Source organism: Gadus chalcogrammus, chromosome 21 (assembly GCF_026213295.1).
Source record: "Gadus chalcogrammus isolate NIFS_2021 chromosome 21, NIFS_Gcha_1.0, whole genome shotgun sequence".
Lineage (NCBI taxonomy): Eukaryota > Metazoa > Chordata > Actinopteri > Gadiformes > Gadidae > Gadus > Gadus chalcogrammus.
Window position 1 is genome coordinate 3,732,814 of NC_079432.1, and position 15,263 is coordinate 3,748,076.

At 44.8% G+C, this 15,263-nt stretch overlaps 2 protein-coding genes across 2 annotated transcripts; both read left to right on the forward strand.

Moving 5' to 3' along the window:
• Positions 1-490: 490 nt before the first annotated feature.
• hsp90aa1.1 (heat shock protein 90, alpha (cytosolic), class A member 1, tandem duplicate 1) lies at positions 491-5,405 on the forward strand. The gene is made up of 11 exons (XM_056581003.1): positions 491-668; positions 1,678-1,824; positions 1,943-2,309; positions 2,404-2,537; positions 2,640-2,939; positions 3,051-3,216; positions 3,329-3,519; positions 3,734-3,881; positions 4,000-4,268; positions 4,545-4,878; positions 5,002-5,405. Exons 2-11 carry the CDS (start codon positions 1,678-1,680, stop codon positions 5,106-5,108), a joined length of 2,163 nt encoding a protein of 720 aa, XP_056436978.1. The 5' UTR covers positions 491-668; the 3' UTR covers positions 5,109-5,405.
• A 102-nt stretch (positions 5,406-5,507) lies between these two features.
• On the forward strand, positions 5,508-14,793 carry hsp90aa1.2 (heat shock protein 90, alpha (cytosolic), class A member 1, tandem duplicate 2). The gene is made up of 11 exons (XM_056581002.1): positions 5,508-5,728; positions 7,156-7,305; positions 7,665-8,031; positions 8,160-8,293; positions 8,556-8,897; positions 9,347-9,512; positions 9,670-9,860; positions 12,188-12,335; positions 12,582-12,850; positions 13,409-13,742; positions 14,044-14,793. Exons 2-11 carry the CDS (start codon positions 7,156-7,158, stop codon positions 14,151-14,153), a joined length of 2,211 nt encoding a protein of 736 aa, XP_056436977.1. The 5' UTR covers positions 5,508-5,728; the 3' UTR covers positions 14,154-14,793.
• Positions 14,794-15,263: the final 470 nt, after the last annotated feature.

The window sequence follows — 15,263 nt, forward strand, 5'->3', positions numbered from 1 at the left end:
GACTACATAGACCGACCTGATAAAGATTTGCAAAGGCCTTCATCCAAAGGCAAATCATCACAGTAAGCACCCATTCAGAAGCTCATGTAAATGTGCATAATGCGCTTCAACGGCTATCCCCTATGCCTATGAAACCTGTGATGATAACTTAAATCTGGGATCAATCCGGACCAACTGAAGACTGGGGCCTTGTGTCTCCTTTCAAAGCTTTGGGGCCAGCGTCGGCATTCTTCCCTGCCTTGGCGGCAGGTGTTGGAACAGGCCGCAGAACCTCACAGCTGTGACACTGACCGGAGGTCTGGGTGATAGGGTGGGCCTGGCCCGGGACAGGCTATCAGGAAAGCCCTCTTGTCTGAGTGACATGCACCCCTTGTGACTCTGTGGCCCTATAAGGGCACATGAAGTTTAGGGCTCAGGAGACCCTTCCCTACCCCCCACCCAGCCAATACCCATACTGTAGTGGGCAATTCTTCTGGAAGCTTCTGAATGGGTTCTTCGAGAAGCCCCCCCTTGAGTATAAAAAGACAGATGCATGTGGAAGGGCTAGTACATAGAGAAAGAAGCCACGAGAAGACTTTACTCAAACCAAGAGGAGAGAAGCACATATTTGGAGAGCTTGAGGTGGACATATTCTAAGATAAAGTTCAAACAAGACTATCCTAGTAAAGGTAAGGCTGGACTATCGAGGCAAACTGGTCGTTGTTTAATTCATAGTATTCAGTTTAATTCAGATTTCAATGGAGTTTAACGTTTGCAGAGAGAATTTAAAATAGGTTTAAATGCAGTGGATGAGTGCTAGGTACAATATAAACCCGTGAGTCTCTTAATAGTTGATGAGGAAGGGGTTATTTGAGTTGTTTCTATTCTCTGAATGACTTTGAGAGGCCATAAAGTGTAAAGAGCACATGGCTTACAGCATGACCCCCTAGGAGCAGCAATGGCCGCTTAGCACAAAGAGCAGTGAAGGAGTTTCTTTCTGCAGCCCTACTCATATACTCTTAACAGTTATCAGGGACATTTAACTGATACATAGGAATGAATGCGGGTATTCAGAAATTCTACTACTATACTACAATAACTAATACTACTACTAGACTGATGAGAACTGCTACTACTACCATCACCAAACTACAGTACACAAATAAGTATAATATATTATTTGATAGAATCATAAGGAAAGTCTATATTGTCTTTCCTTCTAAATATATCTACATAAACCTACATTCATACATTTGCTTATTGCAGGCCTTTCACTACAGGCCTATAATTAAACAAAGTTTTCTTGATACAAATCTAAATTAAATAATCATATATTGCATTTAAATGTAATAATCATATGTTGCATTTCCTTAGTTGCCAGACATGTTAACCTTATTCTCAGTCTTTTTAGAGAGGGCTTCATGCGACACACCTCGCAGCTGTTGGCAGCTGGGTGTGAAAGGCATGGTAGACCCCTCCCCTTTTTTGAACTGCCCATCTTTGATTGGCAGAAGGAGCATGTGTAACAGGAGCCTAGCAGTTCTCGTATCACCCCCGAATTGCAATGCACTCACTTACAGGCGTGGGGGGGGGGGGGGGGAAGGGATGCGCTTTAAACAATGCAAAGGACAAATTGTTGGTTCTATTTGCAATCTCTAGGCTTTGTTTCTAACATTATTATATTCTCTCATGATTCAGATGCCAGGGAAAGCCGGTACCATGGAGGAGGAAGCGGAGACCTTTGCCTTCCAGGCTGAGATCGCTCAGCTTATGTCTCTGATCATCAACACCTTCTATTCCAACAAAGAGATCTTCCTTAGGGAGCTCATCTCCAACTCTTCTGATGTGAGTAAAATCAATTGATTTGTTATCATTAGTTTTAGCCATATGAAAACCCTTACTCAAACTGTTAACAACTTAACATCAAGCATTGATGTTTAACTTTTTTATTCCATTCGGGCAGGCCTTGGACAAAATCCGATATGAAAGCTTGACGGACCCAACCCGACTTGAGACCTGCAAGGAGCTGAAGATTGAAATTAGACCCGACCTGCGCACTCGCACCCTCACCCTGATCGACACCGGCATCGGCATGACCAAGGCCGACCTGATCAACAACCTGGGAACCATCGCCAAGTCTGGCACCAAGGCCTTCATGGAGGCCCTGCAGGCGGGAGCCGACATCTCCATGATCGGACAGTTCGGCGTGGGTTTCTACTCAGCCTACCTGGTGGCAGAGAGGGTGACCGTCATCACCAAGCACAACGATGATGAGCAGTACATCTGGGAGTCAGCAGCTGGAGGCTCCTTCACAGTCAAAGTTGACACCGGTAAGACTGCCCTTCACTCGACCTCTAGCTCTTGGATTGTAGACCATTCATACACAGCCTTGCATCAACTGACTCCTCGCTCCGTCACTTTCAGGTGAGGACATTGGCCGCGGCACCAGGGTGATCCTGCACCTCAAGGAGGACCAGTCTGAATACTGTGAGGAGAAACGCATCAAGGAGGTGGTGAAGAAGCACTCGCAGTTCATCGGTTACCCCATCACCCTTTACGTAAGTTCTCCCTTGACTTTAATGCTACTCACTTTATGAGCATGTTATACTTCAACCTCAGCCCAACGACCGACACTTCATTAATCTTAAAACTTATTCCAGGTTGAGAAGGCCAGGGAGAAGGAGGTGGACCTGGAGCAGGGAGAGGAGGAGCTGGAGAAGGTTGCGGATAAGGACAAGGACGCGCCAAAGATCGAGGACGTGGGCTCGGACGAGGATGAGGACACCAAGGACAGCACGAAGAAGAGGAAGAAGATGGTCAAGGAGAAGTACATCGATGCCGAGGAGCTGAACAAGACCAAGCCCATCTGGACCCGTAACCCAGACGACATCACGAACGAAGAGTACGGAGAGTTCTACAAGAGTCTCACCAATGACTGGGAGGACCACCTGGCCGTTAAGGTAGGCCTAAAGTTCGGCAAATCAAACTGCGATGCTTCTGTATTCTCCATTCAAGTAGCAATGTCCTTTGGCGCAAAGAGTTAAGAATGTCCTTTCTTTGGTCTCTGCCAGCACTTTTCCGTGGAGGGCCAACTGGAGTTCCGTGCGCTGCTCTTCCTGCCCAGGAGGGCTTCCTTCGACCTCTTTGAGAACAAGAAGAAGAAGAACAACATCAAGCTGTACGTGCGCAGGGTCTTCATCATGGACAACTGCGACGAGTTGATGCCCGAGTATCTCAGTGAGTGTCACGCTAATGCTAAAATAAAGTGTGAGCTTTTATCACCACGATATGAACTGAAGTGTGTGTAATAACAATGACCCTTGTCTCCCTCCCCCCCCTCCCCCATTAGACTTCATAAAGGGTGTGGTGGACTCTGAGGACCTCCCCCTGAACATCTCCCGAGAGATGCTGCAGCAGAGCAAGATCCTGAAGGTCATCCGGAAGAACCTGGTGAAGAAGTGCCTGGATCTCTTCACCGAGCTGGCCGACGACAAGGAGAACTACAAGAAGTGCTACGAGCAGTTCTCCAAGAACATCAAGGTTGGTTTCAGGCCGCTTGGCCTCTCCCCGCCTTGTTTTTGCTATCAGTTGTTATAGCTCACCTGGACAATTCTGCAACCATTTGTATGTATTTATTTGTATTCAGTGGTCATTTTTTGTTTTATAGATATAGGTTGGTAATTATTTAATGTATATTTAAATATTTTAAATAATAATTTTTAATAATCACTAAATGTAACTTTCTGCCTCCTAGCTTGGTATCCATGAAGACGCCCAGAACAGGAAGAAGCTGTCGGAGCTCCTCCGGTACTACACCTCCACCACTGGTGACGAGATGGTCTCCCTCAAGGACTACGTGTCTCGCATGAAGGAGAACCAGAAACACATCTACTACATCACCGGTTCGTAGCTTCAGCTGGATGTATTCTAATTCTTTTGAATCGATGGTTCTCGCTGATGCTTCCTTTTCCAAGAGGCTCTGAATCTGATTTTTTTTTGTGTGAATTTCTGTTTGTTCAGGTGAGACCAAGGACCAGGTGGCCAACTCGGCCTTTGTGGAGCGCCTTCGCAAGGCCGGGCTGGAGGTCATCTACATGATCGAGCCCATTGATGAGTACTGCGTCCAGCAGCTGAAGGAGTACGACGGCAAGAACCTGGTGTCGGTCACCAAGGAGGGCCTGGAGCTGCCCGAGGACGACGACGAGAAGAAGAAGGGGGAGGAGCTGAAGCTTAAGTTTGAAAATCTCTGCAAGATCATGAAGGACATCCTTGATAAGAAGATTGAGAAGGTAAATTTCCCCTTTCATTCAAAGATGAGACATTTTATCGATGCAGTATATCCCTCCTGTCATCGCCTCTTTGCCTTTCACAGCCTACAGCAGTTTCAAAAACTTTTTTATTCATATTGTTACTTAATATTTCGTTCTTAATTCTTCTTATTCAATATTATGTTAATATTTTGCATGCATCGTGTTGCACTAAATATTCTAAGCACCAACTTCACAGCGGTAATCAATTATATTCCTGAGACACATCACCCTCATTATCCTGTTCCTCCACCACAGGTCTCCGTCTCCAACCGCCTGGTCTCCTCCCCTTGCTGCATCGTCACCAGCACGTACGGCTGGACCGCCAACATGGAGCGGATCATGAAGTCCCAGGCCCTCCGAGACAACTCCACCATGGGCTACATGACGGCAAAGAAGCACCTGGAGATCAACCCCACGCACCCCATCTTGGAGACCCTGAGGCAGAAGGCGGAGGTGGACAAGAACGACAAGGCCGTGAAGGACCTGGTGATCCTCCTGTTCGAGACCTCCCTGCTGTCTTCTGGGTTCACACTGGAGGATCCCGCCACACACGCCAACCGCATCTACAGGATGATCAAGCTGGGTCTGGGTGAGTAGCTGTCACTCACCGCGTGTGCGGAGACGAAACAGGCTGGAGATATCGGGATGATGGTTCTGGTTGTAGATCTCTGTCAAGGAATTTCTTGCTGATGGCTGTTTTCTCTCTCTTCAGGTATTGATGATGAGGCTGCGACTGAGGAAATCACTCAGCCCAGTGAGGAGGATATGCCCGTGTTGGAAGGGGACGAAGACACATCAAGAATGGAGGAAGTTGATTAAATTATTGTGTACTTATGTGCCGTCAACTTTCCTTCAACTTCGTATTTTTTTTTTAATAGCATTAGTTCTTCCAGATATATTTTATTTTACAAAACTGCAATATTTTTTAAAATGTCATTTTAGCAAATTGTAACTACCTTAATTCATATTATTATAACAGTCCACCATGGTTATATTCTAAATCAGGTGTCTAATTCAGACCTAATCAAAATGTTTTGATTTCGATCAGTCTTTTTGTACCTGTTAAATGTTTTTTAAGAAAGAAATCCAATTTATAATAAAAATGTATTTATACATGTTCTAAAATTGGTCTCACTATGACTCTTCGGGAAATTTCTCGACAACCTCCGTGGTCTTTGCGGAGCAGTCACCTCTCTCCAGAGCCCGCCTACTTTACTACTCAAAGGGGGCCTGGACGGAGCGACAAAACCTGATTGACAGTCCGACTAGCCTATCCGCGGCACGGCAGGGAACATTCGAGACTAGACCGTTCTCGAAGGTTTGAAGGCTTCGATATAAAGTGAGCCCAGCGTTATTCTGGTGACTTCATCCGGCTTGGCTGAGATTACACACAGGAGTCTGCACTTCCCGGCGGGATCTTCCTTAGACAGAAACTCAAGGTAAATAAATTAAGGCTCGATATAAGAAACCATATATCGCTAGGATGCTGGAGGGGCAAGTAGGCTACTTTAAATTGGTGCATTATTTTTTAATATAGGCTACTCAACTGTTAGGAAAACATTTGCGGTGCAATTGCTGCTATAACGTTACATTCGTTGGTAAAATTGAATGTATAAAATATAACACGCTGCGGATCATTCACTAGACCTATATATCGTCAAATACTATCTCCTAAAAAAAAAAGTCCTGCATTATAATATTAATCCTGCATTAATGATTATTATAGTAGTTGGATGTTTCAAACTAGTATGACGGGGTTGTATTGTTTTGTGCTATTATTATTTTATTCCTGCTCAACATGCCTATTTATTAGGGCCAGTGGAAAAACTTTTTGATTACTTTTATTGTGGAGCATAATCGAGGTATTAGTGTCTGAGGAGACCGGTGTGATCTGCTGCTTCTCCCCGTGGTGCAGCAGCATCTCACATCGACCATCCACAGAGATGGATATTACACACATAATAATCCCTCTGTTTTAAATCGCTATTTAGATTAGAGGGCTGGGATGGTGAAATAGGATGATGCGTCCATGCTTAACGCGTGGAAAGGACCGTGAATTAAAACCATGGTAACGAGGAGGAGCTTTCCTCATAGGAGCTGAAGCGGCCAGACGGGTTCCGTCTGGTAGTTTCTAGAACCTTGTTGTTCCCTCCTGAACCGATAGGGGGGCGGCACTTGGCAACGGCTCCTCACCGCGAAACATTTAGCCGTTGGTCTGCTAGGTTCATCCAAAGGTTGTCATGTGATGTTCAGTAAAAAGTAATGGCAAGCTTGCTTATATAATTCTAAGGCAGAAGCAGACCTTTCTTGTCCTGACCTGATTTAAGGATGGTTTATGTACAGAAAGTGTGGCGTTAGTAGGACACGCTCGGTTAACCACCAGGCCAGCATCAACTCGATGTCATCAGTTTATACCTCGTTAAATGGTCATTACATTTTTTCAATTATCCTTTTTCCCACGCTATGAACGGACCCAACTCAATCAATGGTATAATTATTATTCAGCTGACTCCAATTACATTTCTATATAAATTTTCCATGTTCACCAATTTAAATTGTGTCAATGAACATTAACAGTATCGGCAAGTTGCACAGCGTTTTTTATAAACTAATTTCAGTTAATGTCGACGGTACATTTGCATCTTTGCATTGCGTTTCTTGTATAAATAAAGGCATTCTATACTTATCTCTAAAACAAAGACAAGAAACCATGTCAATAATGTTTACCATGAAGTTAGAAACAGCCAGTTCCATTATTGCCTCAAATATGTGCAGACTGGTTAGAAATAAACTAAGATAAAAGGTATTTTCGTACAATGAATGCCATTCGCGTCAGTCTTGACATTTCCTTGCTGCCTCTGTCTAGATGCCTGAAGCACACGATCAACCCATGGAGGAAGAGGCTGAGACCTTTGCCTTCCAGGCTGAGATCGCTCAGCTTATGTCTCTGATCATCAACACCTTCTACTCCAACAAAGAGATCTTCCTTAGAGAGCTCATCTCCAACTCCTCCGATGTGAGTCGCTTGGAGAAGATATTCATCCAAGTTTCTTTGATGTTATACTTCTTTTTTAAATCTTTGTTCACAAATTGATTTAATCACAATAAATCAATGTACAGTACCGTACATTACACAATTCACCACATACCACAGATATAATTCCATTAATCTTTGGTCTAATGTGTTATATTTCCCTATGTTTGTGCAGTCAATACCATTTCCATGTCACCTAAGATTTTAAGATGAAGTATAATGAGGATAAACACTGCTTCAAAATTTGTAGCATAACTAAAACTGTGATCATGAAACCGTTAATCACTTCATGAAAACCTTAATCACTTCATGTAACCCATGAAACCATGTCTTCCTTACAGGCGTTAGACAAAATCCGTTACGAGAGTCTCACCGACCCCACCAAGTTGGACTCGGGCAAGGACCTCAAGATCGAAATCATTCCCAACATCCCGGAGCGCACGCTCACCCTGATCGACACCGGCATTGGCATGACCAAGGCCGACCTGATCAACAACCTGGGAACCATCGCCAAGTCTGGCACCAAGGCCTTCATGGAGGCCCTGCAGGCGGGAGCCGACATCTCCATGATCGGACAGTTCGGCGTGGGTTTCTACTCAGCCTACCTGGTAGCGGAGAGGGTGACCGTTATCACCAAGCACATTGACGACGAGCAGTACATCTGGGAGTCCTCCGCCGGCGGTTCCTTCACGGTGAAGGTGGATAACGGTAAGTGAACGCTCTCACGGTTCTCCTAATCCGATTTTGCCTCCGTAACTGGAGAATGACCGATATCCATCTGGGATCTCAGTTTTTCAAGATCTATGTTTTTCGTTTTTTTTATGTTCTCTGAGCAGCTGAATCCATCGGGCGTGGCACCAAGGTGATCCTTCACCTGAAGGACGACCAGATCGAGTACATCGAGGAAAAACGCATTAAGGAGATCGTGAAGAAGCACTCGCAGTTCATCGGTTACCCCATCACGCTCTTTGTAAGAACAACAGGCACCTGTGACATGAGCTGCCTTGAATTAGAGCATTAAGATGGCTTCAAAATAAATCAATCAATCAAAACCTTTCAATCTTTAATTTTCGTGTCAAATAATGAATGAATATATACATTTCTGATTGATGTATTCTTTCATTATTTTTCATGAAAATGAAATTCATTCATTTTCATAGGTCCTTGTCTTAACAACACGGTGGTTTGTATGGTGATATCTCACTTATGGACTGTGTGTGTGCTCATCTAAGATGGAGAAGGAGCGTGATAAGGAGGTGAGCGACGACGAGGCCGAAGGCGAGGACGGGGAGAAGAGCAAGGAGGAGCACGGCGAGGACGACGCGGACAAAGACGAGGACAAGCCCGAGATCGAGGACGTGGGCTCGGACGACGAGCACGACGACCACGACCACGGCGACAAGTGCTCGGACAAGAAGAAGAAGAAGAAGATCAAGGAGAAGTACATCGACCACGAGGAGCTGAACAAGACCAAGCCCCTTTGGACCCGTAACCCCGACGACATCACCAACGAGGAGTATGGGGAGTTCTACAAGAGTCTCACCAACGACTGGGAAGACCACCTGGCCGTCAAGGTACGGGGGCGGTGGTCTCAGCCACGGGTTAACATTAGGGGCGGGAATCACGGGGTCCCTCACAATACTACATGCGATACACGGCCCACGATACTGATGAAATCGCGATATTGCGATTCTGCGATAATCTATATATATATCACGATATATGTCTTAACTATGAATGCAAAATGACTGTGAAACGGTAAAAGTGATGATGGTGAGTGAGGTCCCCCTTTTCAGTGTAAAGCGTCTTTGATTGTCTAGGAAAGCGCTATATAAATTCAATCAATTATTATTTTCTTATTATGATTATTATTAAAGAGCTTGATTTCTGTCATTATTCATAGTCCAAACTGAGTTTGCACCATAGTTGACATACGTTCTCAGACGTTTAAACTGGGAAGGGTATTTCCTGAAGGGGAGAAGCAGTGGGCGCCACTCACACCCGCTGTGCTTCCATTCCACAGCACTTCTCGGTGGAGGGTCAGCTGGAGTTCCGCGCGCTGATCTTCGTTCCGCGCCGCGCGCCCTTCGACCTCTTTGAGAACAAGAAGAAGAAGAACAACATCAAGCTGTACGTGCGCAGGGTCTTCATCATGGACAACTGTGACGAGCTCATCCCTGAGTATCTGAGTAAGTTGTGAGGACAACTCTGTCCACCGATTCATGAGAGTTCGGACCACCGGTTTGGCAGCCTTGTGTGAAATATTGAACCGTTGTTCCAACCGTGTCGTTGAGTTGCTACTTTGATAGGGCCAGACTAAGGACAAACTGTCTCTTCTGTTTTTAGACTTCATCAGAGGCGTGGTGGACTCTGAGGACCTCCCCCTGAACATCTCCCGAGAGATGCTACAGCAGAGCAAGATCCTGAAGGTCATCCGCAAGAACCTGGTGAAGAAGTGCCTAGAGCTCTTCATTGAGCTGGCAGAGGACAAGGAGAACTATAAGAAATGCTACGAGCAGTTCTCCAAGAACCTCAAGGTGGGGGACTTCAGATTATCAGTGGGCAATGTTGTGGCCCCCTTGAATTTGTATTGATCAAATCCTCGATCATCCCGGTCTTATTTGTTACTTGGATATTTTGTGTTGGATGAAGAACACCAGCTACCGTCTCTAAACACGACGTCTGTCCCTGTGACCTAACCCTTACCACCTGGCTGATCCTCTTTCCCTATTAACAGCTTAAGCTGCTTGAGACCATTTGAAAGCTCCTTACTGCCATCTTCTGTCTTGTTTGTGGACTGACATCAGTGTTGTTAACAGAAACCTGGGCTCTCAATAATCAAGTTTTCCATTCAGATTTTTTTTTCGTAAACCATGTGTACAATTTTAAAGGGGAGAGTAAAGGGGAGAGGTAGAGGTAGACATTTTACTGCCAACCACATTTGCTCTCATGCCACAGTCTTAGAAAGTTTAGTTTAGAAAGCTTACTCTAGTTTAAAGTGTACCCAGAAGGGTTCTCTACTTTGATTACACCTCTGTCTCAAGAATTTATATTTCACTCTGTGATAAATGTATATCCTTCATGTTTTTGCTGGACGTTTATTGACCATATATGGTTATTTAGGGGCTTACATATAAGGAGATTTGTTTTTTTTAATGTATGCCCAGCATCAGAACACTAGATTAATGCCAACTTTTGTCACACTTCAGGGCTCTAAAGTGCGACCAATTTGGTCGCACATGCGACCTAATTTCTCAATGGTGCGACTAAAAAAAATCGGAGGTCGCACCGGTGCAACCAGCCGTTCAAAAAGAAAAAAACTCTGCGACTCTGAAAGGCCCATATCATGGTCCAAACCAATCAGAGATAATGAATAGCGGGACCCCCCTCTGATTGGCCGTGGTCCAGATATTCCTGTTTATTCTACTTAATTTAAGAATGCTCGTCAGAATTTTGCGATTTTCACTGGCTACAATATTGCATCTGTCAGTTGTCAAATTTGCTGAACAAAATGTTAAACTTCAATAATTGTTCAGTCAACTTATATCGTGCATTTATTTAAGCTCTCAACAGCATAACCATACAGCTTCGCCACATCGGCGGGAAAACACGGCACACGCAAAGTAGGCTACATCCATGGAATCAGCCGTTGAAAACCAGTCTGCATGAATCGTATGACAACTGGATGGCAGGGGATGCGGACAAGGTATACACCGCAGGGGAGAACATGAGAGCCCCAGCTCGCCGCATAGTAGCCTGGGTGCTTTAAGCATGGAATAAGCTGGATACGGAGTGGATGAAAAACGATGTGTGTGTTTGTGTGTCACTCTGTTCGAGCCTGCATGAGAGTTCAATGTTGTCATTAGCTGTTACGTCTTTCTGACCAATCGCAGTTCAAGGCCGACCTGGGCTGTTCCACTTCGGGAGGGGGCGCTCAGTTACTCCCCTCTAGACAAAACGGAATTGGTTGCGACGTTGACCCGGCGCCGCCTGAAACGTTAACGGGCCACCGGGAATTCTCCCAACTCTCCCGATTACCACTCTGCGTGTTCGTGCGTGCGTGCGTGCGTGCCTGTGTGTGTGTGCAGGCGTTATTCAATTGCCTGGTAAACATATAGGCCTACGGTAATATTCATACTGGTTTAAATAATGCATTTGATAGTAGGCTATTTCCCATCGTTGCTGAGCAAGAGTTTTGTTCGAAAGTTCAGTGATAGAAAACAAATAATAGCCCGGGCTATTGCCAAAGATCAAGAAGGCCAAACTACATGAGTTGGCCATCAGAGGGGCATGTGACTGCAATTGAGGATAGTCCATAAGACCTGGAGCCATGAGATGTTCAGTTTGAAGTTTCAGTTTAAAACACTTGCACTTTTAATTTAGATTTTCTTTTTATTTCATTTATCTTCAGATGTTTTAAGTTTAAATTGCAGCTCAGTGAAGCACTTAAATCACCAAAATGTTTCAGTGAAATTACCTTTCTTGTGCAAATATTCAAATAAAGAACATTAGGTTGACCAGATTCTTAGTTCATCATTTACAAGTCAATATTGCCTACATGGACAGCTATTTAAAAAACGTGAACCTGTAAAACTGCAGTGTTGAATGCGATATGGTCGACAATTTGGGTGCACCTAACTTTTGTGCTGGTGCACCTAAGAAAAAAAGTTAGGCGCACCAGTGCAACCAGTGAAAAATGTTAGTTTAGAGCCCTGCACTTTTTGTACAACCCAGATTTTATGCGCACGATAGAATTTAGAACCTCTTCTACCAACTCTAATAAATGAGGGCCCTGGCCTCTAAAGCTGGAATATAAAAAGCACCTACCTTGCCAATGATTCTAATCCATGGACATCTCTTTCAGCTGGGCATCCACGAGGACTCTCAGAACAGGAAGAAGCTGTCGGACCTGCTGCGGTACCACACCTCTGCTTCTGGAGACGAGCTGGTGTCCCTGAAGGACTATGTGACCCGCATGAAGGACTCCCAGAAACACATCTACTACATCACTGGTGTGTATGCTGGTTCACCCAACACAACCATCTTCAGTCACAGGAAGATGTTCAGTGACCATGTTCTGCTTGTTTCTCATGGAAAGTGATAATGAAACCTATTTCCTTTGTGCTTTTGTGCCGACTTCATGAAGAGGAACGTTTTTGGTGTCCTTTTATAAATATCCTGGAATGTATGAATACAGGTTGGCCATAAGAAAGGTCTTACATTTACCCAAAGATCTGACAAAAGTACCTGTGTTTCAGGTGAGACCAAAGAGCAGGTGGCCAACTCGGCCTTTGTAGAGCGCCTCCGCAAGGCCGGTCTGGAGGTCATTTACATGACCGAGCCCATTGATGAGTACTGCGTCCAGCAGCTGAAGGAGTACGACGGCAAGAACCTGGTGTCGGTCACCAAGGAGGGCCTGGAGCTGCCCGAGGACGACGACGAGAAGAAGAGGGGGGAGGAGAAGAAGTCTCAGTTTGAGAACCTGTGCAAAATCATGAAGGACATCTTGGAGAAGAAGGTGGAAAAGGTGAGAGGGAGAAACGGGTCTACCGACAAGTCACCATCTAGGCTGGGAGTGCAAGTGAACCCTAATACAGCCTAACCCTGATACAGCTCAAAGTCAAACCATTTGAGGTTTGAATATAAATGCAATTTGAGGGGGAGGGGGAGGTGTTATCCCCATGGTTACGATCCCTGGAATTATTTTTTTCCTAGCTAGTACTCCTTGTTTATGATGAGCGATGGTTACCCTCTCTGGGAGGCAGTCAGGAATGTTAAGCGCTGCCCAGATAACGCACCACACAACCACACACTGTGTGGTGTGCGGCATGGACCGCTCACAAACAGATTGGCCGGACTGGCCACACAGGAATAGGAGCGCGTTCTTTCTAAATCGAGGTAATGTTTTAGTAAAAATGGCACAGATTACTATGTTCAATGTCATGGGTGTTTAAAAACCAAGAGAACAGGCCTTTGGGTTCACTGGCACTTTAAGGAACACACTGGAACATGCCTCTATGTGTCAGTAATTACTCAACTTGTTTATTCTCTGTCTTTAACTGCCTGAATCCTTATCTTGTCCCAGGTCACCGTCTCCAACCGCCTGGTCTCCTCCCCTTGCTGCATCGTCACCAGCACGTATGGCTGGACCGCCAACATGGAGCGGATCATGAAGGCTCAGGCCCTCCGAGACAGCTCCACCATGGGCTACATGGCGGCTAAGAAGCACCTGGAGATCAACCCGGACCACTCCATCGTGGAAACGCTGAGGCAGAAGGCGGAGGTGGACAAGAACGACAAGTCTGTGAAGGACCTGGTGATCCTCCTGTTTGAGACGGCGCTGCTGTCCTCCGGGTTCACCCTTGATGACCCCCAGACCCACTCCAACCGCATATACAGGATGATCAAGTTGGGCCTTGGTAAGTACCTGGGCCACCAGCCCAGGGACAATAGACCCTTTACACACAGGTGGAAGCCTAGCACAAAAAGGGGCACTAATTATAGCTCTACTGCTCGTGTGCAGCACGGCACCTCATCCATTGTCAGAGTGTGATATCTTCACTACTTTAGTCTACGGCCTTCGCCCTGGTTCATAAACAGACTGTGTTTAGTTTTATGAGTGAGAACTGTGTTTGTCCTACGATGAGGTGTCATTGCATAGTCTGTAACTTTGGTCCAACATGGCCCCCGTTTGTTGACATGTGTCCCTCTTCCTCTCAGGCATCGACGAGGACGACCTGACCACGGACGAGCCAACGTCCGCCCCCGTGGAAGACATGCCTCCTCTGGAAGGAGACGAAGACACATCCAGGATGGAGGAGGTCGATTAGGATATCCCAGAATCCCTTCTGTTGTCTAGCTTTGGATTTAATATAACACAATGGAAAGTATTCAATGTGGTTGACTGACATTGAAACCTTGCATTGACTACATGCACCTGCAGTTCATTCCTTTTACAATTATTATTATTTTTTTGTTAATTTCATTTTTTTTTCTATCATGTGTGTGTTTCTTTTGTTGGTATGCATTCCAAAGTTCCAAGTGTGTTCACACTTTTACTGTAAATAAATATGACTGTGATTTGGAATGGTGGTACCCAGAAGAAATAAAGTTGACCATGTTGACCAACTTTGGTTTCCAATAGATTTTTCCTATATCAATCAATGATAATGTTGTCCTACTCTGCATGGATTAACAGGATTCTTGAGCAAGTTTGGAAGGTCTGGGAAATTACCTTAAAGTCTGGGCATTGTTATGTATGGAAATTTAAAATAATGTGTTTATTAATACAAGTAAAAATATTATTTTATTTAAAAAGAGTGGCGACACATTAATATGATCATGAGTAAACCCTCAGGTTAGTTCAAATAAAATGTGGTAAATTTAATAAATAGTCCAGTGATAATACAAGGATAGTCAGAGGATTATGGACAATTTTGCTGAATGTCAAGTCTTTATCTCGCCAATGAATAGGCCGTGTCAACATTTGATTTTTCATGACTTAATGACTGCATCATTGTTAAACGATAGACAGGCTAATTTCGGCCTAGCCTTGATTTTCCAGTCTCTCTTCTGAGTTAGGCTGTAATGTAGGCCCCCTTCCACTCAATCAATAACTCGTTAACCAAACCAGAATAAATAAATTGAATATAAATGTATCCAGCGATATTTATTTTTATTTATCTTAATCCAGACACATAGGTCAAAAAGGTAATCGATAAAGTCCACAAGGTAGGATGATGCATGCAATGCTCTAAACTGAAGTAATGAGACGTTATTTGTGACACAGTATGGCAAAAGTATTAATAGACCTGTTATAAATGTTAATTCGACTTGAAACATTTCAACGAGCTAGACTTTGACGTTACCAGTCAGCTGACCGCCACACACCAATAGCGTGGCTGCGACGGACAACAGCCAATAGCGTGGCTGCGGACGGG

Bases quoted from the DNA above. Each gene is read 5' to 3' on its own strand.
- hsp90aa1.1 (XM_056581003.1), top strand. From the start codon at position 1,678: ATGCCAGGGAAAGCCGGTACCATGGAGGAGGAAGCGGAGACCTTTGCC. The intron at 1,825-1,942 runs GTGAGTAAAATC...CCATTCGGGCAG, and splicing joins TCATCTCCAACTCTTCTGAT to GCCTTGGACAAAATCCGATA. The intron at 3,882-3,999 runs GTTCGTAGCTTC...CTGTTTGTTCAG, and splicing joins ACACATCTACTACATCACCG to GTGAGACCAAGGACCAGGTG.
- hsp90aa1.2 (XM_056581002.1), top strand. From the start codon at position 7,156: ATGCCTGAAGCACACGATCAACCCATGGAGGAAGAGGCTGAGACCTTT. The intron at 8,032-8,159 runs GTAAGTGAACGC...TTCTCTGAGCAG, and splicing joins CACGGTGAAGGTGGATAACG to CTGAATCCATCGGGCGTGGC. The intron at 9,861-12,187 runs GTGGGGGACTTC...CATCTCTTTCAG, and splicing joins AGTTCTCCAAGAACCTCAAG to CTGGGCATCCACGAGGACTC.